The sequence below is a fragment of the Zalophus californianus genome, chromosome 9 (assembly GCF_009762305.2).
Source record: "Zalophus californianus isolate mZalCal1 chromosome 9, mZalCal1.pri.v2, whole genome shotgun sequence".
In the NCBI taxonomy this organism is placed as follows: Eukaryota; Metazoa; Chordata; class Mammalia; order Carnivora; family Otariidae; genus Zalophus; species Zalophus californianus.
The window spans coordinates 27952804-27970304 of record NC_045603.1 but is presented as its reverse complement, the minus strand read 5'-3'; the positions used below and the strand labels follow the sequence as shown (position 1 = coordinate 27970304).

The window sequence follows — 17501 nt, the reverse complement described above, 5'->3', positions numbered from 1 at the left end:
ATCTTCTGCCTTGCAAAGGCTATCAAGTCAATTTGTGCATTTCCTGGAGCCACAGGTGTGCGCTTATGGGAGGAAATGGAAGAAAAAACAAAACTATTCCTTGTATTTATCTCTCACTCAAAACAACTGGGACTGGAATAAATTTGTTTGAAGACCATGCCTATATCCTTATCAAGCCGAGTAAGCCAAATGAAATGTAAATCACACACACTCAATGCACACATTTTTTTAATTCATTCTTCATATAGGAAGAGAGTCATAATTAAAAAAGGATATCAGTTGGACTACTACCACTGTAAATCTTAGAAAAATATCACCAGAAATGGAGAGCCAAGAAAAGATCAATTTTCCATTTTATTCATCATCAGAAAAGTCATTTTTGTGGAACAGAAAAGTCAGTGGTTCTAAAACTTTACCTGATATCCTGTCACCTGGGGTGTGTGTGGGGAGCAGGGGCAAGATTTCATTTTTTGATGGCTGTGTAATATTCCATTATATATATACCACATCTTCTTTGTCCATTCATCTGTCAATGGACATCTAGGCTCTTTCCATACTTTGGCTATTGTGGACATTGCTGCTACAAACACTGGGGTGCAGGTGCCCCTTCGGATCACTACATTTGTATCTTTGGGGTAAATACCCAGTAGTGCAATTGCCAGGTCATAGGGTAGCTCTATTTTCAACTTTCTGAGGAACCTCCATACTGCTTTCCAGAGTGGCTGTACCAGCTTGTATTCCCACCAGCAGTGTAAGGAGATGAGAACCACATCCTTAAGATATCATTGGAAAGGAGAACGTGAATGCTTTATCTAATTAGTTCAATGCCTGCAGCTGAAAGAGAAATAGGGAAGGGTGGATTAATTTGCAATCAATTTGAGATCCAGACCCCTAATCCATCCACCTCCTAGATTACCTCCTTTGGGGATGTTGGCAATGTTGAGATATAGTAGATACTGCTTCAAACAATTATAAATAAGTGCAGCTTATTCATCACTCTTTTAGAGGGAGTAGGCTGTAAATAAGATTATCCTCAGCAATCTTCACTGATAAAGAGCCAGTAAACAATACATGATTTTATTTTAATTCCCATATTAACAAGAATCTTAGTTTATCTTCCTAATAGTGGAATCTAAGAATAACCAGCAGAAAACCCTAAAAGAGTGATTCCAGTGATGACACAAATTAGACTGAGTCATGGCACTAAGGTGAAACCAAGCTGGACAATTTCTTGCCCAGAGAAAAAGAATCTCTGAGTCACAGCAATATGACAGTGATTCAGTTATAGTTTCTGAGTGCCTACCATATTCCCCACAAATAATAGTACTCCAACCCATCTCAGACAGGGCCTTGTATGTATCAGGGTCTTAATAAACACTGAAATGAATGAGTGAATGAATGAATGAATGAATGAATAGAATTAATGTCACAGTGTTTGCTATATGGTATCACACAAGCCCTATGATCTTGATGAGTTTAAGTCCATGCTTCAGCAGTATTTACCTCAACTTCTGTGCTTTACATCACCATCAGAACTCATGAAAAAGGCACAAATTGTGGCATCCGCCCAACTTACAGAAATTCTTCCAGTGGCCATCTCTGATTCTGTGGTGAGTTTCAGTCTTCTTGGTCACAGAGTGGGCAAGGCCAATCAGTACATTCCATTTTTCTGGCCATGGTGATCGATCCAAGAAGGAGGTCAGGTGATCCAGTCAGGGCCAGTAAGAATCTTCCCTGGGATATTTGAGACTGAAATTCCAAAAGAGAGATTGCTTGTCCTTTCTCGTCACACTGCTTATGGGATGTTACCTGGGAAGATGACAACTAGGTCAGTAGATAAGTAAGTCAGGAGTTGAAAGGAGAGAGAAAGGCTGGGGCAAGAGGCAAAAGGTAAAAATTTATGAGTGTGATTAGAGAGTCATTCCTAAATTTATCAGTTTTTCTTGCTGGGATCATATCTGGACTAAAATTTCCAACCACATTTACAATTTAATTTAATCATACAACTGAATTCTAGGCAGTGCATATGAATGAACATGATGGATGCCACAGCAGGCTTAACCCATAAAAATTTCTTGTGCCTAATCATTCATACTTTCACCTTTTCTTGGCTTGTTACAAATATGACAACCTTGGAAGCTATACTTTGGAGACAGCAGGACCACAAAAGGAAGGAGCCTAAACTTCCACTTTGTAGAGTGTTGTCAACTGATCAAGAAATCCAGTTTGAGGGGCTCCTCCCTGGGCGACTCAGTCAGTTAAGTGTCTGCCTTTGGCTCAGGTCATGATCCTAGGGTCCTGGGATCGAGCCCCACATCAAGCTCCCTGCTCAGAGGGGAGCCTGCTTCTACCTCTCACTCTGCCACTCCCCCTGCTTGTGCTCTCTTGTTCTCTCTCACTCAAATAAATAAAATCTTTAAAAAAAAAAAAGAAAGAAAGGAAGGAAGAAAGAAAGAAAGAAAGAAAGAAAGAAAGAAAGAAAGAAAGAGAAAGAAGAAAGAAAGAAAGAAAGAAAGAAAGAAAGAAAGAAAGAAAGAAAGAAAGAAAGAAAGAAAGAAAGAGAAAGAAAGAAAGAAAGAAAGAAAGAAAGAAAGAAAGAAAGAAAGAAAGAAAGAAAGAAGGAAGGAAGGAAGGAAGGAAGGAAGGAAGGAAGGAAGAAAGAAAGAAAGAAAGAAAAAAAGAAAGAAAGAAAGAAAGAAAGAAAGAAAGAAAGAAAGAAAGAAAGAAAGAAAGAAAGAAAGAAAGAAAGAAAGAAAGGAAGGAAGGAAGGAAGGAAGGAAGGAAGGAAGGAAGGAAGGAAGGAAGGAAGGAAGGAAGAAAGAAAGAATTCCAGTTTGGACTTTCTGTCAGTTATAAATAACTGTCCATCATGCTTAATCAGAGCATATTTCTGAATTTGTTATAGTAGTCATTTAATAAAGGTATTATTTAATATATAAATGCCATTTAAAACATGAGGTTATAAGACATTTCCTATGGAGTGGGTTTAGATAGAAAATAGAAGTAATTTGGGGGGCACCTAAGTGGCACAGTCAGTTGAGCGTCTGACTCTTGGTTTCAGCTCAGGTCGTGATCATGGGTTGTGGGATCAAGCCCTACGTCAGGCTCTGTGCACTCAGTGAGGAGTCTGCTTGAGTTTCTCTCTCCCTCTCTTCTGCCCCCATACCCTATTCTCTCTCTCTTTCTTTCTCTCTCTCTCTTTCTCAAATAAATATATCTTTTAAAAAAAAAGAAGTAATTTGGTGAAGCCTAATCCCTGAAGTCCTTCAACATTTAAAAATCAGGAAAAAGGAAAATGAGCAAAGAAGTCTGAGAAGAACCATCTAGGTGAGTAGGAGAAAAGTCAAGGGGGCTGTGACGTTCTAGAAGTAATGTGAAGAAAATGTTCAAGAGAAAATTAACTATGTACTATATGCAGTCCCTGGGACCCTTTGTTTCTGCATCTCTTTTTTCAACTCTGTGAGATACTTCAGTATTCTTCCAATAAATGTCCTATTTTTTTTAAGTAATTTGAGTTCACTCCCTGTCAACCAAGAGTCTTTGACTGTGGTAGGTACCTTCCCAGATGGCCCCTAGTGATTCTTATTTACTGGTATTCATGTCCTTGTATAATCTCCTGCCTTCTACTATGAGCTGAACTTACTGGTTCACTTCTAATGAATAGGTTATAAAAAAAATTGTGGCTTTCATTTTGGTGTCCTCTCTCATGCTCTCTCTTGGGTCAGTGACCCTGGAGAACACCACTGTTATGTTATGAGGCAGCCCTGTGTAGAGTCTCATGTAATGAGGGATACAGACCTGCCAACACCACATGAATGAGCTTGGAAGTGGATCCCCCCCCACCCCAATTGAGCCTTTGGATGAGACCTCAGTCCCAGCCAACAACTTAAGTGAAACCTTGAGTCCCAATCACCAGCTAAGCCACCTCCAGGTCCTTGATTTACAACAACTGTAAGATAAATATTATTTCAGCCATTAAGTTTTTGTGGTAATTTGTTTTGCAGCAATAGATAATAACACACTGACCAATACTTGATAAGTACAGAGATAATCCTTCCTATTAAATAGGCCTAAGTAATAAACATTGTAGGAATAGTCTTATTATTTATGCCTCACTTTAAAATTGTTTTACAGATAAAAAATCCAAGCCTCCTAAAAGCAAGGTAATGGGTCTAAATACTTGTGGCTAGCAAGGGGCAAACTGTGAAATCAAACTAACTTCATCTCTAAGTACAAGATGTGTTTGTGGAATTTTATGAGTGGTTAAGTGTTCATATGTGGAAGTAATAGGAGAAATATCTGAAAAGGTAAGTTGGAATCAGATTGAGGAAGGTCACTTTGAACATTAGCCTGAAGGGCTTTTATTAAATCTTAGATAATAAAGATAAAGACTTTCTTAGTAGAGGGATGATATGATGGAAGTGTTGTTTTGGAAGGTTTGTTTGAAGTCTGTTTAAATGTGAAAACATGGGGCTCCTGGGTGGCTCAGTTGGTTAAGCGACTGCCTTCGGCTCAGGTCATGATCCTGGAGTCCCGGGATCGAGTCCCACATCGGGCTCCCTGCTCAGCGGGGAGTCTGCTTCTCCCTCTGACCCTTTTCCCTCTCGTACTCTCTATCTCTCATTCTCTCTCTCTCAAATAAATAAATGAAATCTTAAAAAAAAAAAGAGTAAATGTGAAAACACTAAAGAAGAGGTACCTGTTTAGAAGAGTTTGTTTAGGTACATGAAAAGAAGGAAAGGGATGAGAAATAAGAATAAGAATCAACAGGACTTTAGAGACTAAGTTAACATAGCCTGGGGAAGGGAGGTAATAAATAAGAAGCCTAAATGATAAAGAGAATGGTCTTACCTAAACAGAAATAGGGAAGTCTGCATAGAGGCAATTAAAACTTTGCGAATCCATGAGTTCCCAAGGAGAGATGAAGACAAGCAGTGTAGTAGACTGCTTTCAGTGGGTTTTCAACTTCTTTTTTTTTTTTTAAGATTTTATTTATTTATTTATATAAGAGAGAGAGAGAAACAGTGTGAGAGGGGAGAGGGTCAGAGGCAGAAGCAGGCTCCCGGCCAAGCTGGGAGCCCGATGCAGGACTTGATCCCAACCTGAGCCGAAGGCAGTCACTTAACCAACTGAGCCACCCAGGTGCCCCATGGGTTTTCAACTTCTGTTCCCCACCTTGACCTTCGTCGCAAAATTTTCTTTTAGTTCAGTTATCACCCTACCTCCCCTCAGCCATGAGCTTCACTTGAAGTTGTTCTCAGATCCAGAAGGTGGGTCCTAATTAGTCTAAGCCAATGATGGTCATTCCCATCTCCGTTAGGCATGGCCACGGGACACAAATCTAAGCCATGAGATTCAAGAAGTTGGCTAGGAAGCCCCTAAGGAGGCTTGAGAGAAGATGGCCTCCTGTTTTCTTCTGGAAGTTGTTCCATCTCTGTCTTGACATGAAACTTGGGACAGCTCTACCGTCTTGGGTCCCTGGAGTGCCAGGCTTCACTGGGCACAAGCATCTTGTGATAACCAGAAACCAAACCTTGGGAAATCCTTCAGATGCAGAGAACTGGAGGGGAAAACAAATGCAGTGAAACACAGAGAAGGATTAGTCAGATGCCCGGAAGACAAAGAAAATCAAGTTAGGTTCTGAAGCCAAGGTCTCAGGGAATTGAAAAGAAGCCAGGGATTTTGACAGGGTTTATGCTGGGCTGAGGTAAAACTTTCTGGTGGAGAGAGAGTGAGCTAGACTTGAGAGGGAGAATGGGGAGACAATCATCCTTCCAGACCAGCTTATTCAAAGAGCTGCACTTGACAGGATTCCTGAGGTGATTCTGGGGTCTGCAAAAGGTTGTTCCTGAGCTATGAAACACATTCGCTTTTGAGCAACTAGCATTCATAGCGACCGGGCGAGTCACTCAAAAACCAGCCTCAATGCAGCTATTGTTCAGATGCACACCGGCAGCGTGAAAAGATGGGCTGAAATGGACTTTGCTGCTTGAAATTAAGTGTGATCACACTCAGCAGCCTCGGGAAGCCCTGCCATTCAGACCTCAATTAGGGGAGGCTGGGAGCCACGGGGAGCTGGGAGTAGCCCTCGGAAAAAGAGAAGGGGTTCTTTCTCTGGGATTTTCCCTGATGGCAGCCCGAATCCCACGTGAATGGTCTTCCTCTTCCATGATTCGCATTTTCTGCTCTCAGTAGATCCTTCTCACTTCTCCCTCCAACGGAGAATCTGGACCCTTGGGTGAGAGTGGCATGTGACTTCACGAGCTGTTGGAATTAACTAAAGCGTACTCGTTCCCAAACAGTCTCCCCCGAGCACCACCACCACCACCACCCCCCGCCCCGCCCGCCAGCAGCTGCGAACTCCCAGCGTGGGCCGTGGCCGAGACCAGCTGGCCCCGTTCCTCACCCCTGCTCAGCCCGGGCCCCGAAGAATCAGCCCACACTGACACCAAGGCAGCTGGGGAAAGCCGAGGTTGCTCTTCCAAATACAACTCTCTCTCTACCCTGCCTTGAAGATCTGGCACTTCGATTTCCCAGAAAGTCTGGACTGGGTTTGCTTTGAGAAAAGGTGAAGCCAACAAGAGGCAGAGTTCAGAAAATGGTGATGAAGGGCAAACCTTGCTAGCTATTAGGCAACATTCGAGACCAGAAAATGCAAATAAAAATACCGAGACTTGCTCGGGCAGTGGCTCATCAGAAGGGAAAGTAAGATTTGGTTGTCCAGTGGGGGCACAGCCCATTCTTTTCTGATTTCACAGGTTTGTGGGCGCTCACGTCTCAGGGCAGCTTTTACTCCTGGGGCGGGGGCGGGCGGTGGGGGGAGCTGTCGGAGGATGGCAGGGGTACAGAGGGCTGATAGCGGGTGCATAAAGCGTTTACTGGCTAAAGATGCCTATACTCTGCCAAAATTGTGTTTATTTGTTTAAATATACTTCGCTGCCTTTAGTTTAGCAAAATTAAATCCCTCCTCAGCCCCCACGGAGACCGGGTGATTGGGTTTCAGGGTGAGGTTGCAGCGAGGGCTTTGGGGGGGGGCATTCACGAGCCAGCTGCTCCCACAGCATTCATTTATTCATTTTATTTCCAGTCCCTAGGCTGGTTTTACACTTTGCTTTTGTGTAAGGGAATCAGGATTAGTGGGTCTTTTGTTAGTAAGGGGGAGAGGGAGAGAAGCAATTCCTTTGAGCTTCACACACATGGGCCGCCTTGCAGGCAAAGCTCAAAGCTTTGATTTACTTCTCACTCGCTGACTTTTTCAAGGAAAAAACAAAAAAGGATCCTCCGTGTCAAGCTGCTCTGTTGGAAGCTTGGATGGCAACGATTGGGGTGACTGGCGTCTCCAGAATCCAGTTCGCAGCCACCAAGCCAGAGTTTCATTTGAGCTCCGTAAAGATAAAGTGTCCCCAACCTGGTAAGAACAGACCAGCGGGGAGCCTGCTTCTCCCTCTCCTCCCTGCTTGTGCTCTCTCTGGCTCTGCCTGTCTCTCTCTCTCTCGCAAATAAATAAAATCTTAAAAAAGAGAGAGAGAGAGAGAGTTGGGAGCATTCTTCTATGTTGAAAGAAATGCCTCATTATCACACGGCAAAAGGCATTATTGGGTGGTCCTTGTCTGAGAGCTGAACAGGGCATACAGATGCCTACTTGATTCTTTGGAAGAATTAACATTATTTTTCCCTACTTGGAAATGCTCAACTGCTAGCAGGGTCCAAAGTCCCCCTCACTGGCCAGCTTGTCCAGGTGGAGTGACCTACCTCAGTCTCCTCCACTGAGCAAATCATCCAGCCTCTTCGAATGGAATTGCTAAACACATCCACACATGCACACGCACGCACGCACGCACACACACACACACCATGTAACCTTTTTTTTTTTTCTTTTTTGGTTGTTTTTTAAGACTGGGAACAAAATTACTAAGCAAAATTTCCCTATGAACACTTCTCTCTTTTATTTTTAAGGACAGAGAAAGACAAAGTGAAAAAGGAGACTCCCCTTATCCTCCTTCCCTTCCCCCTCCCAGCCCAGAATCATAACACTATTCGGAGGATGGAGCAGAGGTGGAAAAGGTCAGGAAAATTAGGCCTTGTCTATTGACTGGCTCCGTTAGGAACAATTGTTGCTCAGCAGCTGTTCTTCTGAAGCTGGGCCTGAGCGCAGACCCAGGGATGGAGTGTGGCACAGGCACTCGGGGCAGTGAGGGGTAACATCGAATATTTTTTGCACCTCAGGAATGATGGGCTTTGTTTCTCAAAAAGAGCAGAGATCCTGTTTCTGGGTAGCTGTTATCAGAAACTGGTTTTAACTAAACACAGTTAGACTCTGTGCGTGCGTGTGTGTGTGTGTTTCAGTAGAAGGGGGAGGAAAAGAAGGGAAAGACAGAATAAAGTCAAATCCATTCAACCTTTCATTCTGTATTTTTTTAATGTAGAAAAAACCTGAAAATTTTCAGCCAAATGAAAAGCAGTAAAGTGGTTGAGAAAGACTTCATGACTAAGAGAGGATTGCAATGGAAAATATGTAAAAAGAGAAGTTAAACCAGCTGGCTTATTTAATTTTGGCTTTCCCCGCTTTTTACTTTTTTTTTCTTCAGCTTAAACGGGGGAAAAATGTACTGTGTAAATATTCAGTGTTTTTCCTAGTATTTGGTCTTAACAAAATTCTTCACAGGACTTAGTTTAGTGGATCTCTGGGGATTGGGCGTGAACGTGACATTTCACCCCTGGGTCAGAGGCCACTTCCTGCTCCGACATGTAAGTAAAAGTTCTCGCTGTCCCATGGGTCTCCTGTGCTCAGGAGTGGGGGTGGGGTGGGGGCTCAGAGAGTCGGAGTGGGGGATGGGAGGGAAGCTCAACGACAAGTATTTCTGACATTATTTGATTGTAAGAACACTTCTCTTCCCATTCTGATTGCCTATCCAGGAACTAAATTTCAAAATTCTTTCCAAAGTACATATTAATTCATATATTGCCAGTTTATTAATTTATTCATGCCTTCAATAAATATCCTGCGGAGCACTGTGTTAAGTGCTGGGGAATTAAAGATAACTAAAATATATCCCCTGTCTTGTATATCCTCAAATAAATAGGAGACACAAGTATCCAGACTGACAATCACAGCAATTACAGAGAGTTCTATGCTACAGCACAACCGGAAAAAAATAATGCTGCCTAGGAAGGGCATGGAAGACATTAAGGAAGTGGTGATACTGGAACCGAGTTTTGTGAAATAAGTAGGAGCATACCAGGAGACCGAGGAGAGGAAGGGCATGACAGGCGAAGGGAAGAGCCATGGAAAAAGCCTGGTTTTCTCCCTTGGGTAACTGGACAAGTCTGTGATATCTTAATTCTGATTGGGGTTCTAAGACCCCAGGATGAAAAACTGAATGGAAAGGGACAGAACTGGCTCATGAGGTTCAGAGTTTGAAAGCAAGGAGCCCCCAAACGCAGCCTTCAGGCATAGAGGTAGAATTAAACCTAGTAGAAAATCACACCCGCACAGCCTTCTAAAGGGACGGAGCAGAAAAGACAAACCTAGCGCTAGCGAAGCTGGAGGCAGCACAGGGTTGAGGCCATGAGTAGGAGGTAGAGGCTGCAAAGAAGCCTTTGCACAGAGCTGTAGGGGATCCTTAGAGGCAGCCTAAAGGCCTGTCTGCGGTGGGGGAGGGCAGTGTTAAAGGCATAGACCCTGCTCAGGCAGGGTGGAAACAAAAAGTACAACTTGTCAGGAAATTAAGGTCAGTCCTCATGACCGACGCCCAGACAAGTGAAAAGGATGGTAGAAAAGGCAGAGTCAGGGGCTCTACAACGAGGAGCCTTGCAAAGTATGCTCAGTGGACTGAACTGTCCTCCCAGCTGGGATTTTCCCCCTCCACCCCCCTGGGATAGCAATGCCACCGCTGACCAATACCAGTGTGTTGTGATGTGGTTCACAAATGGTGTTTTAAAGATTTTTAGTAGCTATATGTTTATTGCATGCAACTCAGAAATACATGAGCACTTTATACAGCTATAAAACCTGCTTAAGAGGAGGCTAACATAGATAGTAGCACGGTGAGTTGATCTGTAGAAAAAAATTAAGAAAATACCTAAAAAAAAGGTGTTATAAAAATATAGCAAAAGTTGAGAAGGTGGTCTATAAATGATGAAGTTTGAAAATGTTGGCAATAAGCAATGGGGAACCCCTGATAAGTTTTAGGCATGGGACTATATTCTAGAAGGCTGTTCTTGGGGCAGGGGTGGGGGAGTCTTGTATGGGACCTTGAGGTACTTCTTAAGGGGGAATTGTATTTACCTTCCAGAACTAAGGTAAACTCTGAACTCCAGGTTCATGTTTCAGTATAAAGTCTAATTTAAACCCTAAAGTACTTAAGACAATTTTTCATGGACCTCCTTTTATTTATTTATTTTTATTTATTTTTAATTTTTTTATTAACATATAATGTATTATTTGTTTCAGGGGTACAGGTCTGTGATTCATCAGTCTTACACAATTCACAGCGCTCACCATAGTACATACCCTCCCCAATCATGGACCTCCTTTTAGTAATTTGAAATACCCATGACTTTATTCTAATCTTGAACAACACGACATATACATGTAAGTGAATATTTTGGTAAAAATGTTCAGTGATCAAAATGACTTCCATGGTGGGGTGCCTGGGTGGCTCAGTCGTTAAGCATCTGCCTTCGGCTCAGGTCATGATCCCAAGGGTCCTGGGACCAAGCCCTGCATCGGGCTCCCTGCTCAGCGGGAAGCCTGCTTCTCCCTCTCCCACTCCCCCTGCTTGTGTTCCCTCTCTCGCTGTGTCTCTCTCTCTGTCAAATAAATACATAAAATCTTAAAAAAAAATGACTTCCATGGTATAATGAGACACTAATTATGTCTATTAATTGTTAGTAAGTCTGTGTCTTTGTAATTATTTAGTCAATTTTAGTCACATAGACTCTAGTGCCTTATTTTTTAAAATATGTCTGGTACCTTATACATTAATCATTTTTTTTATTTCCTATATTTTGCGGTGGTTTGACATCCAGGAAGGACTCCTCCCAGGATTCACTAATTCCTAGAGATACTAAACAATTTGCCTGCCAGCACAGCTTTCATGTGCAAGCCAACCCATCCGGAATCCATACTCTCATCCACCTCCTTCTATCAGGCACTGTGGTCTGGGACTCTATCCTGTGCCCTTAATCATCCCAAAGCCAGTCCCTAGACAACTAGAGACCAGCCCTCTAGCTTGTCAGAATTATTCAAACTATTTAATCCTAAACCTGCGTGGGTGCTTACCCTGCCTTGCCCATTTCTTCCCGAGAAAACCAACATAAACACTATTGCTCATGCTTTCCCCTCACTCCTGCCTCCTGACCAACCCTGGTGCTTCTCCGTGTGGCTCTGCATGGCTTAACATGTCTCATCTTCTTGTGAATTGTAAACAAAAAGCTTTTTTCAAAAAGAGTTACCTCTGTGGCTTTTATCTTACCATACCTGATCATAGCAAATCTCAGGTACATTTTTAAAATACATTAAAGAAACTCAATAAACAAATATTTGTTAAATGAATGAATGAATGGATATTTCTACCCCCTAAACACGTTTCTCTTTTACTTTATTAAAATTGTTCTCGTGTGACTAAAAGCCATTTACAGTAGCTACCCATCCAACCGAGACCTGGGTTATGAGAAATTGGAATTCAGAGTAATTTACACATTGCAAAATGACATGAAGAAACTATGGCCGGCAAGATGGTGCTGTTTCTTTATTCCAGGAAGAAATCCAAAGAGGACTTTTTTCCAGCCAACACACCCATATTACTGTATCTTCCTCTATGAGATGTTATTTTTTTTCTATGCCAGGTGGATTAACTGCTGTAACAAATAACCCTAAATCTCAATTGCACAAGATAATAAAAATTTATTTCTTAATCACTAAAATCCGATGCAGGTGTTCATAGTTGGACCGCTCTCCTGGCTGACTCCGTGACTCAAGCAGTTGAGGATTCTTCCTTCTTTTGGTGCTGTCAGGTTCAAAATGTGACCTCCAAGGTCACTAGAGGAGGTGGAAAAATTATGGGAAAGGCCTATCAGGTACATACCCAACTTCACACACCAGTGCCATGTAAAATGTCTACGTATATCCTACATCCTATGGGTCAGAAGTAGTCACATCCCCCCTCCCTCACTGAGAGATGCAAGGGAATGGGCATAAAAAGTCTCTGGCTGGGCAGCCACTTCCCAGCACCCCCTTGGCACTGGGGAAGAGGAGCTCAAACTTTTGGCGGTCAGCTAACCTTTTCCACCAGTCCACGACATATTTCTCAGGACTGCATGGAGATGCTAGAGTAACTATGAGTTGGTCCAGTGGTAAGGTAAATCGGTATTTCTTCATCATTTTGGGGTCATGAATTTGATAAAATTGATAGACCCTCTCCCTAGAAAAACATGTAAGAATAAGCACACATAATTTTCATGGCATTTCAGAAGCTCCATGGATTCCCTGAAGCCCATCCACTGAAATCCTAGTAGAGGGTCATAAGCCTACACTTGTGGTATTGTGGAGATTATTTAGCTCAGAGAGATATTTTGAATAGTGTTGTAAGTCATGAACCATGAACTAACCTAAATTAGATTTTTTTCCTGCCAAACTGGGGTCTAATTTTTTTTTAAATTGTTAAAACTAAGAATCCAGGGTATCAATAGTGTGTTATCCAACTTTGAGGGACTGACTAGTTTTGCACTGAGCAGAAATTCCTATGTCTGTTACTGCAAAAGATTTTATGTTGATATCTTGCCATCCATCTGCCACTCTCCAACCCACTTCACATGCCAACCAGAGTGACACCCAAAAACTTGAATTTTGGCATGTCCCTTCTAAAAACCTTTCAGCGAATAAAGACCTAAAATGGCATAAAAGTCCCTGAGTAAACTGGTCCCACCTGCTTCTCACATTGTGAGCTGCTTTGCTTTTTGTACTCTTTCGTAACTGGCTTTTCTTCCCTTTCTCCCACCTCAGGGCCTTTGCACATGCCTTTGCAGTTTCTTTGAATTGTTTTGTCTTCATTTTATGTAGTTAACTGTTACTTTTCCTCCAGATGTCAGCTCAACTGTCACTTCCTCAGAGAACACTTCACAAAGACACCAGGTCAGTCAGTCCTCTGTATGTTCTTAAAGTATGCTTTAAGTTTTTCCCCTAATGTTTATCACAGTTTATAACTATGTTTGTGTGGTTATTTGATTTGTCTGGGTCACTCCACTAACAGGCAAAATTCATGAGGGCAGAAACTGTGAGCATCTGGTATCACAACTCAGTATCTGACTTAGTGCACGGACTATAACAGGCATTTAATATTTGTTGGATGGATAGATGGGATGGATGAATGAATGAATGAATGAATGGTGCCTATGCTTTGCTCTGTAGTTTGAAAAAGAAAAAAATTAAGCAGTAAAGGATCTTGAAACTAAATTATTTTCTCATTCTGAGAAATGAACAGAATAACCGAGTTAAGATTTGCTATGATGTTGAGGAACTTTACATTTAAGCAATGCCTTTTACTGTGCTGTGTAGCAACTTCTGCTCTTAGATAACTTCTAATTCGATAGGAGAAACAAGCAGCAAAACATGTTTTCATCATTATTTATCATTGCTGCAAAGAGAACGGCTCACTAATGGGTTAAGGACAGTGGAAGGGGGCTCTCTTTTAAAAAGCTGGTGAGTAGGAGACTTCTGGGCTAGTTTCGTAAAGCCTCCTGGAGCACCTAGTCCTTTGCTAATTGTTAAAAGGTCTCTAATGACACTTCTTTTTTGAAGTGTATTTGGCACCCTGAGTGCCAACAAAAGATTTTCCCTGCGAGTCTTGCTCCTCAGCTTTTCTGTTTTACTGTCATAAGGATAAAGCTATGAATTCTGAGAAACGCTGTGAAGATAAGGATCGGGCTGGCATTTTAGTACCCCAGCAGAGACCAAGACTCTAAACAGTTTTGCCTCACACTCTTTCTGATAGATTTTATTATTCTTCAAAATATTCACTATGTCTGCGTACAGGATGATTGTATGTTCCTATCTGATCCGGCCATGTGGTTTCCTCTGGCAGGTGACATGGCAGTGAAAGTGACAGGTGTAGATGCTTTGAGAGTCATCGTGAGGTTCTACCACCTTTTCCCTCTGACGCAAGGCTCATCATGTTCTCAGATGGGAATCTTCTATCAACATGGATCCCAAAGTGAAGAGGATGAGGGATGGGGCCAGAGTTGACCTCAACCAACATGGAACACGAGCGAAATAATTAGTTTTTATTCTTGTAAGGAACTGAAATTTGAAGGTCGTTTGTTATTGTGGCTTAACCCAGGGAAAGAGGACTGATACACTTTCCTTCGCAAAAATTATATATCATTTGACTCAAATTTAGAGCTATATGCCTCATGAAAAAATGGTCATTCCCATTTGGGTGAGTCATCCGTCAGTGTTATCCAGGTGCAGAGCTTCAGGAAGGCACAAATGTCATCATGAGGAAGTGGAATTCTCAACCAGTAAAGCCAGTGGGCTAACTTTTATATTCACCAGCCTCAAAGATATGGAAGCCAGCTTGCCTTGCAGCTCTGCTGGAAGTGCCCAGAGGATCCCATCTGAAATATGGAGGAGAGTTTGCAACAAGAGATTGCTATCAATCAGACAGGGATTTCCTTTCTTAGTTAGGAAAATCAATGAGGTGGGGGAGAGATTTATCTGCTGATTTATACAGAAACAAGAATAGTCAGAGCTCATCATAATATCATTTTTAAGAGTAATATCGCATAGAGAAGTATAAAAGAAACTCACTCAAGACAAAAAGAGTTTGTACAGATTGGCCAAGTTCTTTCTTAATGTTCCTTCCTCCTCCTCGTCCTCCCATCCCTGTTCCATTTCCCTTCTCTGTCTTTCTTCCTTGTCTTTACCCTAAATCTACTCATGGCCATCTTTGGAAGATGTGAGGATAATAAATATAAATAGATATATAGAGATGTTCCCTACTGCCAGCAAAAGATGAATTAAATATACTCTTATTTCGAGTTTAGTCCATTTATAACTCTAAAATATTAAAAGAACTTCTTAACCCTAAACCTCTAAAGTTTGAAAAACCTTCCAAAAACAACTTGATATTTGACGGGTTTTGACACTTTCTTTTAAGTAATGCCAAAGTGTATTCTCACTTCCCCAGGCTTGCCCAGCCATGAACAGCTTCAGTTCAAGCTTTCCCTGAGTATCTGCTAGGATCATAAATCTGTTTTCATGTAGAACTTGTACTTTTAAAGTGTGGATTATCTTACTGAAGATCATCTTTTTGCCATGAGCTTTTTATCCCAAGGTCAGTTCCCCTAAACACACACACACACACACACACACACACACACACACACACACACACACACACCAATATTCCTAAACTTCAGCTGCAGTGCACGTGGTCATTTATGACTCCCTATTGTCAAGCAATACTGCCCTTCCTCTAAATGTGCTGAGTTTCTAAAATATTCAGTAGGAGGTGTGCAAAGCTAAACCTACCATTAAATCACTCAAGTCACTTGCTGGAAGCCGAGCACTGATATGCAATTTAGACACCTCAGTGTTCAGTCCCTGAAACACATTTTAAACCAAGGGTAGGAGCAGTTCAATTTATGTGCCATGGTGTCTGAATTTGCAAAGATTTTCTGGTAATCTGAGGAGTTATACTGAGTTACTCTCAGCAAATATTTTGCTTTATTTTTGTAGTTTTGTGATACAGTGAAAAGAGCTCTGGATGCCAAGTTAGGAACTAAGGGATTTCTAAACGGGTTTTATATACAATATTTTTGTAACCTAACAAAAAATGTAAATGGTTTACAATTTCATGACCATGAATATGATGAACTGCTCTTTGTTCTGAATTGCTCTAGTTCAATGTCGGATAGTTATAATCAGATTGATCTGCATGAGAATTCAATGCTAATTATGTATACATATGGAAGAGAGCTGATTTTCCATAATGACTCTATGGTTTAAAACCATCAAAGGAAAGGGAGTATTGCAAAATTCACCACTCCAAAAATACTACAGTCCATCAATTAAGCAATACATGAAGCATGTAATGACGATAATTTCTGGGTATGTCAACCAAGAAAGAGGAAAGCTAGTTGTTATGTTGCTTCACCATAAGAATGATGATTGTGTTAGTGCTTGGGTAGGTCATTCCCTACACCAGCTCAAACTTTGAGGGAAGACAAAATGGATTTGCTGAGCTGGCCCTTTTCTTTAATGCCAGATGCCAAGTAAGTCAGTGTCTTAGGATAACTGTGCTATCAAAACCACAAAATACCTAATTTGTGACTTTAGAGAAACCAAGTCACTGAAGGTGAGAACCTGAAGTGGAATTTGCAGACATCTTGTTCATTCCATTCATTTTAACAATGCGATTACGAAGACCAAGAAAGACAGGCTATCGTGTCCAAAACAATCACAAATCTAGTAATAACGAACGTAGAAAAGGACTTTGCCCAAGTCTGTAAACTCCTAGCCCAGGTCTTTCTTCTCTGCCACGTCACTGGGGAACCAACATTGGTTCCCAAAACTGAATTTAAGAGGAACAAGCATGAAATGTGAAGCTTTCAATTAGGATTCAGAACTATAGAATATCCCTTTGAAATTTTTGAATCTAGTAACAAAAATAAAAATGAAGTCCTATTAAAGAAGTTTCAAGTATGTTCATTCCCCCCCTGTGCTATAAAAAAAATGAAAGACCTGCTAGTCATATATCAGGCTACCAAGAGAAGTTCATAAATTTTCTGCTCCAAGTAACATTGCATTATTCTTACCCATTTGGAATATCCCTCAAGGTGAAGAATTATATATGAGGCACAAAAGAGAAAGACATGGCTCTACAGTAAAATTATCTCTAAACCAGAAAGGCTGACTTAATTTCGTTTTTCTTCTTGTCATTAACATTATTGTCTAAAACACTAATTTTTCTATCATTAAATTGATATTATACTGGATTCATTACTCAAATACATTCATATATATATAATGTGACCATAAAATATGAAACTGAATCTTGTAAACACCCTCAAGTGAATTCAAACATGCACAAGGCTGCTGTCAGATTGAGCAGACACCTGTTACTTAGATCAAGACACCACAAACTCAATGCTGCCACACATTTGCGCAATTTTTGTTGTTGTAGGATTTACTTTTTTTGGGAATTACCTTCACATCAATGACTTTACACAATTAAATTTAATCTTACTATTATAGCCACACCCTGTGTTTCACCATAGTCTTACCACTTTTTTTTTATCCCCCACATTTTCTTCAGACTCAGCTCCTGGTTATTTCCTCCTATTAAAAAATAAATAAAATTTGTTTTCCAAGGGCATGGGTCTGCTACCAATCAATATCACTTGGAAAGAATATTAATCAGGTTCTTTAAAATATTTAAGGAAAATTGGATTAGCCATGGCAAGAATATTGGAAAACTCATGACCTTCTAATTTCTACT

General features: G+C 41.2%; 1 protein-coding gene across 1 annotated transcript; it reads left to right on the top strand.

Annotated features, from left to right (window-relative positions):
* The first annotated feature begins 4903 nt into the window (after positions 1-4903).
* On the top strand, positions 4904-15293 carry LOC113922409. The gene is made up of 7 exons (XM_035729302.1): positions 4904-4953; positions 6303-6472; positions 6569-6705; positions 7261-7411; positions 11939-12081; positions 13086-13135; positions 14085-15293. The coding sequence occupies exons 1-7, from the start codon at positions 4904-4906 to the stop codon at positions 14086-14088; spliced, it is 705 nt and encodes a 234-aa protein (XP_035585195.1). The 3' UTR covers positions 14089-15293.
* The last annotated feature ends 2208 nt before the right edge of the window (positions 15294-17501 follow it).

Excerpts from the sequence above, each read along its gene's own strand:
- LOC113922409 (XM_035729302.1), top strand. The coding sequence starts at position 4,904 with ATGAGTTCCCAAGGAGAGATGAAGACAAGCAGTGTAGTAGACTGCTTT. Across the intron at positions 6,473-6,568 it reads GGCAGCTGGGGAAAGCCGAG|GTGAAGCCAACAAGAGGCAG; the intron begins GTTGCTCTTCCA and ends CTTTGAGAAAAG. Across the intron at positions 7,412-11,938 it reads GATAAAGTGTCCCCAACCTG|GTGTTCATAGTTGGACCGCT; the intron begins GTAAGAACAGAC and ends AATCCGATGCAG.